We start from the raw sequence: 18,615 nt of genomic DNA, 5'->3' as shown, positions 1-18,615 counted from the left end.
TGGGGACAGAGAGGCTGATGCTGGGGACAGAGAGGCTGATGCTGGGGACAGAGAGGCTGATGCTGGGGACAGAGAGGCTGATGCTGGGGACAGAGAGGCTGATGCTGGGGACAGAGAGGCTGATGCTGGGGACAGAGAGGCTGATGCTGGGGACAGAGAGGCTGATGCTGGGGACAGAGAGGCTGATGCTGGGGACAGAGAGGCTGATGCTGGGGACAGAGAGGCTGATGCTGGGGACAGAGAGGCTGATGCTGGGGACAGAGAGGCTGATGCTGGGACAGAGAGGCTGATGCTGGGGACAGAGAGGCTGATGCTGGGACAGAGAGGCTGATGCTGGGGACAGAGAGGCTGATGCTGGGGACAGAGAGGCTGATGCTGGGGACAGAGAGGCTGATGCTGGGGACAGAGAGGCTGATGCTGGGGACAGAGAGGCTGATGCTGGGGACAGAGAGGCTGATGCTGGGGACAGAGAGGCTGATGCTGGGGACAGAGAGGCTGATGCTGGGGACAGAGAGGCTGATGCTGGGGACAGAGAGGCTGATGCTGGGGACAGAGAGGCTGATGCTGGGGACAGAGAGGCTGATGCTGGGGACAGAGAGGCTGATGCTGGGGACAGAGGCTGATGCTGGGGACAGAGAGGCTGATGCTGGGGACAGAGAGGCTGATGCTGGGGACAGAGAGGCTGATGCTGGGGACAGAGAGGCTGATGCTGGGGACAGAGAGGCTGATGCTGGGGACAGAGAGGCTGATGCTGGGGACAGAGAGGCTGATGCTGGGGACAGAGAGGCTGATGCTGGGGACAGAGAGGCTGATGCTGGGGACAGAGAGGCTGATGCTGGGGACAGAGAGGCTGATGCTGGGGACAGAGAGGCTGATGCTGGGGACAGAGAGGCTGATGCTGGGGACAGAGAGGCTGATGCTGGGGACAGAGAGGCTGATGCTGGGGGACAGAGAGGCTGATGCTGGGGACAGAGAGGCTGATGCTGGGGACAGAGGCTGATGCTGGGGACAGAGGCTGATGCTGGGGACAGAGGCTGATGCTGCGGGTAGAGAGGCTGATGCTGGCGCAGCATGGCGGGATGGAGCACGTTTGGGAGGTGCGCAGCATGGCGGATGGAGCACGTTTGGGAGTGCGCAGCATGGCGGATGGAGCACGTTTGGGAGTGCGCAGCATGGAGCATGGCGGATGGAGCACGTTTGGGAGTGCGCAGCATGGCGGATGGAGCACGTTTGGGAGTGCGCAGCATGGCGGATGGAGCACGTTTGGGAGTGCGCAGCATGGCGGATGGAGCACGTTTGGGAGTGCGCAGCATGGCGGATGGAGCACGTTTGGGAGTGCGCAGCATGGCGGATGGAGCACGTTTGGGAGTGCGCAGCATGGCGGATGGAGCACGTTTGGTAGTGCGCAGCATGGCGGATGGAGCACGTTTGGGAGTGCGCAGCATGGCGGATGGGAGCACGTTTGGGAGTGCGCAGCATGGCGGATGGAGCACGTTTGGGAGTGCGCAGCATGGGGGATTCAGCACGATGGGGAGTGCGGAGTATGGCGGATGGAGCACGTTTGGAAGTGCGCAGCATGGGGATTCAGCACGATGGGGAGTGCGGAGTATGGCGGAAGGAGCATGTTTGGGAGTGCGCAGCATGGCGGATGGACCACGTTTGGGAGTGCGCAGCATGGCGGATGGAGCACGTTTCGGAGTGCGCAGCATGGGGGATGGAGCACGATGGGGAGTGCGCATCATGGCGGATGGAGCACGTTTGGGAGTGCGCAGCATGGCGGATGGAGCACGTTTGGGAGTGCGCAGCATGGCGGATGGAGCACGTTTGGGAGTGCGCAGCATGGCGGATGGAGCACGTTTGGGAGTGCGCAGCATGGCGGATGGAGCACGTTTGGGAGTGCGCAGCATGGCGGATGGACCACGTTTGGGAGTGCGCAGCATGGTGGATGGAGCACGTTTGGGAGTGCGCAGCATGGCGGATGGAGCACGATGGGGGGTGCGCAGCATGGGGGAGGGAGCACGATGGGAGGTGCACACCTCCCCCCAACACACACACACACACACACACACACACCACACACACACTGGGAACCACAAACACCGCCCTACACAGACACCCACACACACAGACAACGCTGCACACACACACAACACCCAACACACAAACACCGCGGCATACATAAATATACGCACATACCACGCAACACACACACAATGCACAAAACATACCTCCCCCCAAAACACACCACACCCACAATGCTACAGACACACAGCGCTCCACAAACAACGCAACACACGCAACACACATACAACAACACTCTCACCCCCCGCCACACCCAGACAACACCCAGAACATGTACAGCGCCTACACAAACACTTGGTAACTACAGACAACAACATCTATATATATATATATATATAACAAAAATCATACATGAACTACACAATACGTAAATTCTAGAATACCCGATGCGTAGAATCGGGCCACCTTCTAGTCAACTATAAAAGCGAGACTGCTTACTGAGTCCACGTAATATTCTAAACACAAGCCATCAAATAAAAAATATTTGCAAGTGCCCTGTAAGATTGAGTGAAGTTCATCAAGATAGTTGCAAAGGAATTCTGGAGAAATTTGCATAAAAATTGTTTTTTTACACAACTGGTCTTTCATGCCTTGCAACACAAGCGTTTTAGGCACTTTCTTGGCCTTATCTGACATGGGGCCATGCCAACCCTGAAAGCGGATATGGTCTAGTGGAAGTAAAGAGAGCCGAACTTGGAACAATGTGTGACAAAAATTGGGCAAAAACTGTGGCTCACATTTCTAGTACAAACTAAGCCAGCGAAGAGACGTTTTTTAAATCACAAAAAATAAATGTTTGTTTTTTCTTTAATCATATTTTATTGTAAACTCCAAATACAAGTTTTGCCATTATCATATAGGACACAATTCCACATTATAAAAAAGAGAAAGCATCACAACTTCGATTCTCTAATCCTCCCTTAATCCAATTCCCAACATTCCAGAAAAAAAACACACCACATTATTATTATTTTCACAGCAGCACTAGAATAAAGGAGTATAAAATTTGTAGAAAAAAGACAATGCGATCCAGCACTATAAAAGCTTACTTTTATCCATAAAATAAATAAATAAATAAATAAATCTGAAAACAGGACATAGACGAAGGCCACTTTAGTTTACACGTTTCTGGATATTCACCCCTTCATAACCTCTTCCTCACCTTCCAATTTGTCTTGGGAGGGGGAGTGAGAATAGGGAAAGAGGGCCAACAATTAGACAGAGTATATAGAATATTTTTCCCTAATTATAGGATTTGTGGGTAGCCCTGAAGTATCATGCCAAAGACTTGATCTTTTCAAGTTTAGGAATCGAGTAAATTAAGTACATTTTATAGCTGTCTATACACATTAGATGACGGTTGGTCAAACCATGCTTTGGACGATAGTTTGGCAGCCATATAAACCAGCTTTCCCATACACAGCAGCGCTCATTCGGTGGAGAGCTCCTCTGTTCTCTATGAGCAACTTGCTGACTAGGGCTAAGTTCACACACTGCGATTTTTTGCCGCTGCGTTTTTGTGGGTTTTTTGGCACAAAAACCCACCCGCGGGGAAAAAACGCATACGTTTTTACCACGTTTTGGTGCGTTTTTGCTCAGAGTTTTTTATCAGTGAACATTGCCATTAAAGAAAAAAGGTCTGATGTCATTTCCTTCTTCAATATGTTCTTCATTCTCCACTAGTGTATGCAGAAGAGCAGACAGCTGCAGAACTACAAGGCTCAGCATGCTCCATCCAGGACTGTATGCTGGAGGGAGAATCAGGGGGAGCAGACCTACAAGGCTTAGCATACTCCATCAACTAGTGGATGCAGGAGAGTAGACAGCAGCTGCAGAACTACAAGGCTCAGCATCCGCCTTCCAGGACTGTATGCAGGATTTCTTTGCCACCCAAAAAAATGACGTGGGCTTCGCCATATTTTGTATGCTAGCCGGGTACAGCAGGCAGGTACGGGCTGCCCATTTGTACCCGGCTGGGAACCAAAAATATAGGGAAGCCCTTTATTTTTAATTATTTCATGAAATAATTAAAAAATAATAAAATATGACGTGGGCTTCGCCCAATTTTTGTTTCCAGCCAGGTACAACTAGGCAGCTGGGGATCGGAATCCGCAATGCAGGGTGCCCAAGCTTTCTGGGCACCCCCGCTGCAAATTGCAGTTCGCAGCCACCCTAGAAAATGTCGCTTTCATAGAAGCGCCATCTTCTGGTGCTGTATCCAACTCTTCCAGCTGCCCTGATGCCAGGTGACTCGCTGGGTAATAATGGGGTTAGGGATAACTGTATTATCAGCTGGCCCTAAGCCCGAAATTTATGGTGTCACGCCAAATTTAGACATGGCCACCATGACATTCTAGTAAAGATAGAAAAAAAAAAAAAAAACAAACAGAAAAATTTTTTTATTAGAAATAAAAAACACAACACAATTAGTGACTCCATCTTTATTGAAATAAAGAACCCCCTCCGCAGTAATCCTGGGTCAAGGGTCCCGCACCATCCAATCCGGATCCAATATCATCTGATCGGTTTGCTGGAAGGCAAAGCGATCAGATGATGTGTCAGGTTCAAGGCCTGAATCACATGACACAGCAGCTGATTGTATAAACGGCTTCTATACAATCAGCTGATGCATCAGTGCAAAAAACAAAAAAAACAAAACAAAAAAAAAAAACTACACACGTCTGTGCAGCGTTGGACTGGCTATCGGAGGAATTTCCAGTAATGCCAGGCCTGGATTCAGATACCTGCACTGAACCCCGGAGCTCTCACCTGAGCTCCGGCGTGCAGCTGGGACTGTACAGCGAGCGCTGAGTGATTGATTCCCCGGCACTTGCGGTTCAGTTCATGACAGCTGCAGACAGGCCGGGGTGATCGCCGGTGCTCTCACCTGAACTCCGTAGATCACCCCGGCCTGTCTGCAGCTGTCATGAACTGACTGCAAGCGCCGGGGAATCAGTCACTCGGCGCTCGCTCGCTGTACAGTCTAGGCTGATGTATCAGTGCAAAAAAAAAAACAAAACAAAAAAAACTACACACGTCCGTGCTAACTCCCGCCCGGCCGCTGCAGGAGCTGCCGGTAATCAGTGATGAAGTCTCCTGACGGCATCAGCTGATAACCGGCCGGGCAGTAAAAGCCGGCGTCACCGCGAGACCTACGATCAACTGATGCGTCAGGTGATCACCGCCAGGTCCTGCAGCTATCGTACGTGCCTGGGAGCCGGCACACAGCCAGAGCGGTGGTGGCGGTACCGGGAAGAGGAGCTGGGAGCGGACATGGCACTGGGAGTCTGCAGACAGGTGAGTATGAGATTTTTCTATTGTTCACTTTTGATTTAGCAGCCGCTTCCACCTCCTGCACGGGAGCGGACATGGCACCGGGTTTGAAATGGAAGCAGTGGTGGCGGTACCGGGAGGATTCACGCTTCTGTGTTTACTGACAGAAGGAATCCTCTTCCTGTACATGTCACTTTTCTACCCACCCCTTGCGTTTATAGCTGCGTTTTTAGTCATAAAAACGCAGCTATATTTGCAATTTGCGTTTTTCATTGCGTTTTTGAACATCTCATTGAACTCAATGGGTGGAAAACGCAGTGAAAAACGCAAAAATAATTGACATGCTGCGTTTTTTGTGGTGCACACAAAAACGCAGCTAAAAAAAAAAAAAAACGCTGTGTGCAGACAGCAAAAATGAAAACTCAGACTGGGGAAGCAAATTCATGCAGTTTTCTGAGCAAAAACGCACCCGAAAAACGCCGCGGAAAACGCACTGTGTGAACTTACCCTAACACATCGAGCAGTGTTTCATCTCTGAGAACAATGCAATCAGCAGTCCGAAATTGGGCATATGTGATAGGCATATCCCGAGACCATCTGTCAACAGACTGCGCCGCAAACAGACCACTAGCAAAACCCATCGCTAACGGCTGGTTCAGTCATCATTATTCTAGTCAATGGGCGTGATCTAAGAATTAGCCAGTAATGATAACTTTGCCTTATTGTGTTTCAGCACATACAAAACCATGAATGTACTCACCAAGGCCTTTAATTGCTTTCCTAACTGCATCAGCATCTCTGCCTGCACTGAAGCCTGGAAAGTCCTTCACAGTTCCTCTGTTACCAGCCTGTAAAAATTTATCACAGAAATAGCACTGTTGTACGTTTCAGATGAATTTTCACAATACTACAGTATCTGCACAAGTGTCAGACACGAGCCAATACTAATCTTTGAATTTAAACACATTTTATTCCCAGACAAAAGCATGCAAAATCCTTGCCCAACCATAAACATGTACCAGGAAATGCTGGTAACTGCTATCACAAAAGATTTCCAGTGCTGTCACATTCCAGACTCTAATACCTTCCCCGCTAACGGTGCCAGCCAGAATATTACTGTATAATCAGCACACCGCTAACTTATAACGTTCTGCAATATTTGGCAAAAAAAAGGGCATAAAAACAGTCACTATTTAAAAAGAAGGTCTTTCCCCAAATGTTTCATATTGAACTGGACACACTACGTGATAGAGACCCACACAGACAAATAACTTTTTTTTTTTTTTTATGATATTATATATTATATTATAAGTATAATATCTCTCTGTTATAGATATATTGGCAATCAAAGTATTCTACCACTACCTAGTTATTGTTAGTTAAGTCCAAGTGGGTGTTAAGACTTATTCAGACGTCTGGTGAATCCGTTTTTTTTTATGGATACATGTACCCATTATAATCTATAATAATATCCTCCAGTCTGAGCCGATACAGTGTTTTTTCCAAAAATAAGCCCTAGCAGGGATTTTCAGCATTTTCGGAGCTAGGCTTAACTATAAGCCCTACCCCGAAAATAAGCTCTAGTCGCAGTTCAATAATGAAGTGTCCGTGCAGCTAAAAAAGTTAAAGAACACTGTAAGACTCTTCGATAGAAACAGCGAACACCCCGCATTCATTCTCACCTGACGCCGAACAGGAGGCCATGCAGTGATCGCACCCCCGCACACATCAGATCGCGCACACTCTCACACACACACACACACACACACATCAGATCGCACACACACACACATACACACACACACATCAGATCGCACACTCACACACACATCAGATCGCACACACACACACACATCAGATCGCACACACACACACACATCAGATCGCACACACACACACACATCAGATCGCACACACACACACATCAGATCGCACACACACACACATCAGATCGCACACACACACACATCAGATCGCACACTCACACACACACATCAGATCGCACACTCACACACACACATCAGATCGCACACACACATCAGATCGCACACACACACACATCAGATCGCACACACACACACACCAGATCGCACACTCACACACACACCAGATCGCACACACACACACACCAGATCGCACACACACACACACCAGATCGCACACACACACACACCAGATCGCACACTCACACACACATCAGATCGCACACTCACACACACATCAGATCGCACACTCACACACACATCAGATCGCACACACACACACACATCAGATCGCACACTCACACACACATCAGATCGCACACACACACACACATCAGATCGCACACACACACACACATCAGATCGCACACACACACACACATCAGATCGCACACACACACACACATCAGATCGCACACACACACACATCAGATCGCACACACACACACACACACACACACATCAGATCGCACACACACACACATCAGATCGCACACACACATCAGATCGCACACTCACACACACATCAGATCGCACACACACACACATCAGATCGCACACACACACACACATCAGATCGCACACACACACACACACATCAGATCGCACACTCACACACACATCAGATCGCACACTCACACACACATCAGATCGCACACACACACACACATCAGATCGCACACTCACACACACATCAGATCGCACACACACACACATCAGATCGCACACACACACACATCAGATCGCACACACACATCAGATCGCACACACACATCAGATCGCACACACACACATCAGATCGCACACACACACATCAGATCGCACACTCACACACACACATCAGATCGCACACTCACACACACATCAGATCGCACACTCACACACACACCAGATCGCACACTCACACACACACCAGATCGCACACACACACACACCAGATCGCACACTCACACACACATCAGATCGCACACTCACACACACACATCAGATCGCACACTCACACACACATCAGATCGCACACACACACATCAGATCGCACACTCACACACACATCAGATCGCACACTCACACACATCAGATCGCACACTCACACACATCAGATCGCACACTCACACACACATCAGATCGCACACACACACACACATCAGATCGCACACACACACACATCAGATCGCACACACACACATCAGATCGCACACTCACACACACATCAGATCGCACACACACACACACATCAGATCGCACACACACACACATCAGATCGCACACACACACACATCAGATCGCACACTCACACACACATCAGATCGCACACTCACACACACATCAGATCGCACACTCACACACACATCAGATCGCACACTCACACACACATCAGATCGCACACTCACACACACACTCACCACATCCAGTGATACAGATTTCTTCTAGCCGGCAGAATCCTGAGACGTAGCGCAGTGGAACACAAGGACCTGTGGCTGCGGATGGAATGCTTACAGGACCTACAATGCATAATTTCCTCCCATCCTTCCCTGCAGCTGGAGGCATTCTGTAGCGCCCAATGTGGAGAGTTACTAGTGAGTGTGCGTGCGATCTGATTGGTGATTGTGTGTGATCAGATCTTCGTTTCTATGTGTATGAGTGTGTGTGCGCATCGGCCAGAAACAGGTTGCAGCATACCTGCTGAGATGGCCCGTCAGAGGTCACTGGGAGGGGGGGGGGGGTTTCTGGAGGGAGGAAAGTTAACTTAGCCCCAACCATGTTTCTCCAAGAATTAGACCTCCTCCAAAAATAAGCCCTAGTGCTTTTTGGGGGTAAAAAAAAAAAAAAAAAAAAGTATAAGACAGGGTCTTGATTTTGGAAAAACATGGTAGAAAATGTATGGAATATGATACAAAAACTCATCTGCACTGCCCCTCCCACACTGGACTCATTCAGGTTAAACCAGGAGATAACAGCTGTATCATTACTAGTGATGGACGGACTCGCAGATACCCAGCAACGGCGGGTCCAACCGGATTTTTAAAAAAAAAAATAAAAAATAAAAAAACAACAACTTTGGTTTGGGCCCAGAATTGATCCCAGATATCTGGCAAGAAGCAGGACACCATATATATGTCTATGGGGACCCAAATTAGAAGCTTAAAAATTGTGGTAGAAGGGATAGGGGAATTAAAGGAGGCGCTTTATACTTTAACAGTCGCTGAGAAGCTCTAACACTACTTCCAGGGCCGCTCATTAGCTCATAAATATGCACTGTTTTCCCCATCCACCGGCAGTCCCCGAGTCTGATTGGTTACGGTCAGAAGCGCTCCCACCCTGAGTGGCAGAGTGTGTGACTGCTTTTAAATCATAGATGCTGTGTGCATGTCTTTATTGGTGGAAAAATAAATAAAAGAAATTGGTGTAAGGTCCCCCCCATATTATGGTATCCTTGCAAAGCTGTAGGGGGGAAAAAGCGCAATAGGGTCTTACCGACAGAAAGATATACACTCAACTGGTAGGGTTGTGCCAGTCACAACCACCTATGATCGCATGCGAGTGTTTTTTGCAGTTTAGCAGCGGCACCGGAGAGCAGTTTATAATATAAATCAAATGGCATGAAAACCGGTTTAAATGCCGCATTAAAAACCACAGATGCTGTAGATAAAAAGATTTCCTTTATTTCACAGTTCTACGCCTTTCAGAGACATCTCCGTCTCCTTCCTCAGGATTTCTTTTCCTGAGGAAGGAGACGGAGATGTTTCAGAAAAGCGTAGAACTGTGAAATAAAGGAAATCTTTTTATCTACAGCATCTGTGTTTTTTAGCGCAGCATTTAAACCGGTTTTCATGCCATTTGATTTATATTATATTATGGTACCCAGCACAGATAAAGCATACGGCTACAGGCTGCAGCCCCCATCCATGTGCTTATCTTGGCTGTGTATCAAAATAGGAGGAACTAGAAGAGGCTTTTTTGTCTCTTCAACTACGAAGAACATTAAATTAAAGGACAAAAAGGGCTCAGTACTGTGACTAAAGCAGAATACTAGTTTCCCCTGCGGCACCTTACTAACAAATGGGTAGCAACTCACAGTGTGAAAAGCACCGAGCTAAACAATACATCTTATAATTGGGATTCTTGCACCATAAACTAATTTATACTTACCCACACAGAAGACATGTTGAATCAAATTCAACCTTAAGAAAAAAAAAAAAAAAAAAAAAAGTCAGCAAACAGAATTTACATTTGTTTATCAAGAGCAGAAGAACCTACCTGTGGGTTGTATTTTTAAGCAGCATAAATTGTGCACAAACATTGGGTGCATGGAGCTGTGTCAGATCAGAGACGACAGCTAACTCAGGCCACTACTATTAAACCATTTAATACTGCCAACAATCTCCCACATCATTAAATTAGGCAATTGCATAGTGAAAAAGCTCTGGGACCAATCAGCTCCCTGTGACGCAACAGTGGGAAGCGGACACGTTGCCATTGAAGCTCATGGTCTATGGAAAATACCCATGATTGGGCTTTTTTGAAGATCAGTGATATTATGCATTGAAAAACTCTTGTTGTAAAGTGGAATCAGCGGATTACAGGTTCAAGTAAAGAAATAAAACATGTTCATAAAATAAAAAAAATCCATAAATATTTAAAAAAATTACAGCAAGCAAGCCCTCATAAAAGTCCATCAACAGAAAGGGGAAAAAAAAAAAGTTCAGAATTTTTAAAAAGGGGTTGTCCACTATTAGGACATCCCTTCTGATTCCACATGTTCCTCTACGTAAAACAAAAAAAAAGCCTATACTCCCCTCCCGTGCCATTCCAGCAGCGTCAATACCCCAGGCACGTGACATTGCGACGTCATACGAGCCCCGTGTCAATCAGTGATGGCCCCGCCCTAACATTTTTTCCTCTAAAATAAATTTTATCTTTGGTTTTGTATGTTTTATTGTCAGTCTGTAAAAGTGGAGTAATACTCTGACAACATTCTTCCCAGCAGCAACCTGGGAGTCAGATGCGTCTAGGCGGCTTCCCCACGCTGTTACTATTACATCTGAGTGTCGTTTCCACCCATTTTCCTGCCTCCCAACCCTTCCTGTTAGGTTCTCCAGGAAAATGCTTCAGTTTACCCTCGACTTCCAGTGCTCATTACTTGAGTCGAGACCGTCCAAGCTGCTTGATTCAAGTGCAGAGCACTCGAGCATTTTAGCGCTCGCTTATCACTAAATGTTATAATATACCGTATATATTAAAAAAAAAAAAAAAAAAAAAAAAAAACAAAAAAAAACACGAAGCAAAACATGGCTACTTAAGTACTTGAAAAGGGAAAAAAACAAAAGCACAATAAAAAAAATAACTAATGGGAAAGTAAAAGGGCGATGTGGCCTCAGCACCCCAAGATGGCCGCATTCCTCGCTGTGGTTCCTCACTGGGACCTTTGCCGACTGCTTCACCTGTGGAGGGGATTTACTCCCGGACGCTGCTGGACCTGCGTCCTCCTTCCCCTGCGTCTCAGACTGGAATTGCTTACTTGCAGCTCCGTGAGGCTGCGGTGCTGTCACAGGCCGCTGACCCTGCGGCTGAGGCCCGGCTAGTGTCGTAGGCTGGCGGCTGCCATGCACCACCACACGGCGAGACGATGAAGCCAACGACTCCTAACAGGTCAATGGTAGACTACCCAGCCGTGCAGTCACCATGACCTTTGGACTGGGACTCTCGGGCTCCGGTCCTTGAGGCTGCGCACCGCTTAAGGGGGGGGGGTATTGCTCACTGGGTCCTAATTGGGAAACCGAAACCTGCAGGACAGCGATGACCAGGAGAGGGGATCGCCTACCCCACACCCCCATCTGCCAATGCCCCCAGCAGCTACACCCCTCTAGAAGGACGTTTCTCACCCTCTGCAGCCCTCTGAGCTGGGTGTCCTCCATTTTGGCTTGGTTCCCCAGGGGTCTCTGTCTGAACCCTCCGATATATAACAGACTGATTCACCATCCAGATGGTCGATGGGGTCTTCCTAGATGTCCACCTCCCCACACCATGAGGGCAGAAAGCATCAGGCGAGCTGACGTCGTCCTCCCCGGTGGAGCCCAGGGCTGATACCCTGCCCCCAGGCAGCGCTCCTACACAGGGCCCTTCATCTGCTGTTACACTTGCCCATATCGGGAATGACCCCCAGTGCACTGATAAGGCGCCCTATCACACAGGCCTGGATGAGCATAGACCAGCCACCCTGGCGGACGTTCGACTGCTATTACAGACCATTCCCACTAAACAGGACATTGCAAATTTAACGTCCCAGATTGTCTCCGAATGTAAGCAAGAATTTGCGCAGTTACGCTATGATCTTAAAGAACTCTCATCAAGGGTTGACTCCTCGACCCAATCTCAGGACGTATCAACCATAACTATCCAGTCTCTAATGGAAACGGTATCCCGGCACTCCTCCCAACTACATGTTCTTCAATCTAACCTGGACGATCTTGAAAATAGAAACCGGAGGAATAACCTACGAATCAGGGGCTTACCGGAATCCATCTCTAATGCGGACATCCCTTCCCTTCTTTCTTCACCTTTAAGGGCTTACTTCACCGCCTACCTGGAACATTCATTGAGTTAGACAGAGCTCATAGAGCCCTTCGGTGCCTGGATCTGAACAACCCCCAGCCTAGGGACGTAATTTGCCGGGTCAACTTTTCCGCACTTAGAGTCCATCCTTGCAAGGCGGTACGAAAGAAAAACAATCTCTTTCCTATAAAAGCTAACCTATTAGGATTATGCCAAATCTTTCCCACTGCACCTTGGCCCAAAGATCTGCTCTCAGACCTCTACTCTATCAGCTGCGGGATAAAGGGCAACCCTTTCCCATTCTCACCAACAGTGTGAAGAGACTCAGAATCCTACACACTACGCTCCCGAAAGGATCTACCAGGCTTCTTAGCAGGACTGGACTTGCCCACCATTCCCTTGCCTGAGTGGCCAGCAATCCAGGATGGTGTCGCAAACCCAAGCAGGAAACCTCCCAGGACCTTGGATCATCTTCAGGGCCTTCCCCTCAGGGAACGCACATGGGTCAACGGAAAAAACCCTCCATCACACACCTAACCACAACCTAACCAACAGGTACAGCTGAACTGACTTGGACCATAGTCTACTTTATGTGCCCGTCCTGGAACCCTCCTGGTCGGAGTTGCCAGGAGTTGCCGTTACTAGCTGTGGACTTAGTCTCAGCTTTTGCAGAGGACACCAGAGCACTTCTCCCTCACACGATTCAATCAAACCAGCTCACCGACTGCTGCCATGTCACAACCCATGGCTGGCAAACTTCGGATAAGGAGCTCTTGTTTCCATACGAGTTTTTTTCTTAGCCCACAGTTCATATTCAAACTGTATACGCCGGTGGAAATATTGAAATATTGTTTTAGTTATTATGCGAGCCTCACTGAATGTTTAACCACACTTCACCCCACATAGGTTCGGAGCATCTGTCCTGCCCTACAAGGATGCATAAGCTTCTGTTTTACGTTTTTAACCTGTTAGCTCTCCTTACAGAGGCTATAGCTCTGTTTTTTGGTTTTCTAAAGTGTTGCCTTAGGGTATGTGCGCACTAGGCGTTTTTTTCACGCTGCGTTTTTATGTGCGTTTTTGTCTCAAAAAACGCACCCGCGGCTAAAAAAAACGCACCCGCGGCTAAAAAAACGCATGCGTTTTTACCGCGATTTGGTGCGTTTTTTGCTGCGTTTTTGCTCACTGCGTTTTTAATCAGTGCACAATGCCATTAAAGATTGTTGATGAAAAAAAAAGGTCTGATGTCATTTCCTTCTTCAAAATGTTCATTGTATGCAGGAGAGCAGACAGCTACAGAACTAGTGTATGCAGGAGAGCAGACAGCTGCTGCAGAACTACAAGGCTCAGCATCCTCCTTCCAGGACTGTATGCAGTTTTTTGCCCCAAAAAAAAAAAAAAAAAAAAAATGACATAGGCTTCGCCATATTTTTGTATGCTAGCCGGGTACAGTAGGCAGGTACGGGCTGCCCCCAACCCCCAGCTATTTGTACCCGGCTGGGAACCAAAAATATAGAGAAGCCCTTTTTTTTTAATTATTTCATGAATTTCATGAAATAATTAAAAAAAAAAAAATGACGTGAGCTTCGCCTAATTTTTGAGTCCAGCCGGGTACCCAGGCAGCTGGGGATTGGAATCCACAGTGCAGGGTGCCCAAGCTTTCTGGGCACCCCCACTGCGAATTGCAGTCCGCAGCCACCCCAGAAAATGGCGCTTTCATAGAAGCGCCATCTTCTGGCGCTGTATCCAACTCTTCCAGCTGCCCTGAAGCCGGGTGGCTAAGCTGGGTAATAATGGAGTTAGGGCTAGCTGTATATTATCAGCTAGCCCTAAGCCCGAAATTCATGGTGTCACGCCAATATTAGACATGGCCACCATGAATTTCTAGTAATGATAAAAAAAAAAAAAAAAAAAAAAAAAAAAAAACACACAACACCCAGAAAAATATTTTTATTAGAAATAAAAACACAACACAATTAGTGACTCCATCTTTATTGAAATAAACCCCCCTCCGCAGTAATCCTGGGTCAAGGGTCCCGCGCCGTCCAATCCGGATACAATATCATCTGATCGGTTTGCTGGAAGGCAAAGTGATCAGATGATGTGTCAGGATCAAGTGCCTGAATCCCATCACACATCAGCTGATTGTATAAAAGCCGATTATACAATCAGCTGATGCATCAGTGCAAAAAAAAAAAAATAATACTCACTTATGTGCTGTGCTGATTACCGGCAGCTCCTGGAGCGATCGATTGGACAGGAGTCTGATCCCGTCCGATCGCTGCAGGAAGAACCTATAAAGATGTGAGTGAACCAGCCAATATAAAAGTATATAATCTTTATTGAAAAATTTGTTAAAAGACAAAACACATAAAACAGACAATGATGAGGACACATACAATTAACCTCAGGTAAACCAAAATATACAAGCAATAAATAGCATAAATGCATAATGGTCATGTATCGGGAAAAAAAAAAAAAAAAAAAAAAAAAAAAAAGTGCACCAAAAAAGGGTGCTGTCCAAGTTTCTTTGAAGAGCCAATAGTCTTTAGGTAAATGAAGAGTGTCCCAAAGAACACCAATAAGGTGGAACTATATTAAATTTCAAGCTAAACAAAGCTTTTTTTCTTCATTCAAGACTAAATGTATGAGAGCCACAATCCTATTGCTACAAAACGTGGCATATAACAGGGGAAACAAAGAATACATGTGTCTATGATATTACCAGGATATAATCCTATAAGATGCAAACATAATAGTTTATAAAAAGCAAATCCTGAATGGATCAGGTGGTATAACCACAACAATGTTTCCAAATGCCTACAGTCCCAAACAGGGGAGAAGCAGGATCTCAACCATACATATAAAGAAAAGGCAGAAACTGACACAAGTGTCAAAATATAACACTTTTTTCCACAGGGCTGGACTAGGAGGCCATATTCCCAGTGTTATAATCAGAAAAAAGGGCGGAATGGCTGCATTACCACAGTACTATACCTTTACAAGGAAACAGAGTCAGCCATAGGACCGACCCAAACACTGTGGTGAATCCACAAAAACACACACCAGAAGGGTGTTACAGGGCCCAGACTAAAAAGCCATATTCCCAGTACTATAGCTCACAGAAAGGCAGCATGGCTGCAATACCACAGTAATTTGCCCCTACAAGGGAACAAAGTCAGCCATAAGAACCAACCTTAGCACTGAGTGGCAAGCCCACAAAGACACAGACCAGGAAGATAATAACCTGAGGATAAAGGTACCCCGACACGTGTTTCGCAGAAAAGCTTCTTCCAAGGAGTTGCCGGTAATCGGCTGATGAAGTCCCCTGACGGCAGGATCAGCTGATAGCCGGCCGGGCGCGAAAAAGCCGGCGAGACTACGATCAGCTGATGCGTCAGGTGACTGCATCAGGTGATCCACCGCCAGGTCCTGCAAGCAAGGTCCTGCCCCGGGGAGACTGCACACACCCGGAGCGGCGGTACCGAGACAGGGGCTGGGAGCGGGCATGGCACCGGGAGACAGGTGAGTATATATGACATTTTTTTTTTTCTACTGTTCACTTTGCTTTTCGCCGCTGCCTCCACCTCCCGCCCAGACATGGCGCCGCACGGAGCTGACATGCACCGGACGGGAGGTGGACGCAGCGGTGACGGTACCGGGAGGATTCATGCTTCTGTGTTTACCAACAGAAGGAATCCTCTTCCTGTACACGTCACTATACTGCCCACCCCTTGCGTTTATAGCTGCGTTTTTAGTCATAGAAACGCAGCTATATGCGTTTTTCATTGCGTTGTTGAACATCTCATTGAACTCAATGGGTGAAAAACGCAGTGAAAAACGCAGAAATAATTGACATGCTGCATTTTTGTGGTCACCACAAAAACGCAGCTACAAAAAAACGCTGTGTGTGGACAGCACTTATGAAAACCCATAGACATTGCTGGGGAAGCAATGTCACTGCGTTTTCAGCACAAAAACGCGGTAAAAAACGCCGCTAAAAACGCGGCAAAAACGCGGCAAAAACGCCTAGTGCGCACATACCCTTACTGTCTGTGGCTCTAAACTCTCTTTTACCCTCTCTCGCTCTACATGGGTCTCTCTCAGCAAAGTGTTTAACTGTCCCTCCAGAACGAATGACTGAACTGAGAATCGCCTCTCTCAATGCTAAGAGGTCTGAATACCCCAGAAAAACATGCACAAATTCTACAGCACTTCCATCATAGCAAGGTACATATCTGCTTTCAAGAAACCCACTTTAAAAGATAACCATACACCTGTATTTAAAAACACAAACATTATAATAGCTGTCATTTTGCCAATAACCCCATTACTAGATCTAAGGGTGTAGCCATCGCTATTCATAAATCTCTTCCCCATCAAATTATCTGATGCATGGTGGATAAGGATGCCAGATGCATCATCCTGTCACTGTACATTGAAGGAAAAAATCTTCACACTCCTCAATGTCTATGCCCCAAACCAGGATCAGGTTAAGTTCATATCAAACCTAGTGGATGGCTCATCCCCCTTGGTTCAAGGCACTAAGTTTCTGTGTGAGAATCTCACCCTCACTTTGGACTCTGTTTTAGACAATTTAAAGAAAAAGTCACACCTGTCCTACAAATCCATTAAAAAGGACAAAGCCCTGGCCATTAGCTCCACTCTCTAAACTGTTACTAAACTAGAACTATCCCATAAACACGCTCTTTCTAACGAATCCCTCAGAGACCTGTGTAAAGCTAGACTAGAAGTGAAACCGTTATTAGATAGTTCCAATAAACTGTATCTTCAGGTCGGACGTAGCCGGTTTTATGAATTCGGAAATAAGCCTAGACAGATGCTTGCTAGAGCGTTGCTTTCAAAATGCGCCCGATATTTTATTCCGAAATATCGGCAGCCTTCCAATCATATTACTCTAAACTGTATCACTGCCACACAGATAGGTCCCGCTCTCCCTCTACCATCCCCCTTCAAGATCTTGAGGCCAGAGACTGCATCAGAACTGCATGCCCCCTTTGATCTCATGGAATTGGCAGGAGTGATAAAAGATCTCCCGGGTAATAAGAGCCCTGGTCCCAATGGTTTTACAACAAAGTTTTATAAAACAATCTCCAAACTCCTATCCCCTTTGATTCTGGAGGCTTTTAATTCTATTTCGGACTCCTCCCCATTCCCTCCTCACTCAATGGACGCCCACGTAGCAGTAATCCCCAAACCTGTTAAAGATCCACACTCTTGCAAAAGTTTCTGGCCAATCTCCCTCCTCCATGCTGATCTAAAGATTTCCGCCAAGTTAATTGCAAATAGACTTAACCCACCCTTGCTCCCATCTCTAATTCATCCCAATCAGAAGGGCTTCGTCCCAGGTAGAGAGGCACGAGACAATACCCTTAAAACCATAGACATTATTAGGCTGCTTTCACACATCCGGCTTGAGCTCTGCGGCTCAATCCGGCTGTGAAGCCTATGCAACGGATGCGGTGAAAACACCGCATCCTTTGCATAAGTTTTTTTACATGCGGCCGGTCCGGGTTTTGCCGCTTGCGGCATGCTACTGAGCATGAGCAGTGGCAAAAACCGCATGCGGCGGCCGGATGCGGTTTTCGCCGCATCGCGCCGCATCCGGCATTCATAGGGATGCATTGGGAAAAGCGCCGCATCGGCCGGATGCGGCGCAATGCGGTTTTTTTTGCCGGAGAAAAAAACGTGCCAGGGAACGTTCCAT

At 47.2% G+C, this 18,615-nt stretch overlaps 1 protein-coding gene across 1 annotated transcript in view; it reads right to left on the bottom strand.

Moving 5' to 3' along the window:
* ANXA3 (annexin A3) overlaps positions 1-18,615 on the bottom strand; it is a 91,751-nt gene that overhangs the window by 51,823 nt on the left and 21,313 nt on the right. The window contains exons 2-3 of the mRNA XM_075337665.1: positions 10,488-10,519; positions 6,116-6,203 (exon numbers count right to left, since the gene is read on the bottom strand). Coding sequence (XP_075193780.1) covers positions 6,116-6,203; positions 10,488-10,502 — 103 coding nt within the window. The 5' untranslated portion in view covers positions 10,503-10,519. The remainder of the gene's footprint in view (positions 1-6,115; positions 6,204-10,487; positions 10,520-18,615) is intronic.

This window comes from Anomaloglossus baeobatrachus, chromosome 1 (genome assembly GCF_048569485.1).
Source record: "Anomaloglossus baeobatrachus isolate aAnoBae1 chromosome 1, aAnoBae1.hap1, whole genome shotgun sequence".
In the NCBI taxonomy this organism is placed as follows: domain Eukaryota; kingdom Metazoa; phylum Chordata; class Amphibia; order Anura; family Aromobatidae; genus Anomaloglossus; species Anomaloglossus baeobatrachus.
The sequence above is the reverse complement of the archived record's forward strand: the minus strand, read 5'-3'. Positions and strand labels throughout refer to the sequence as shown.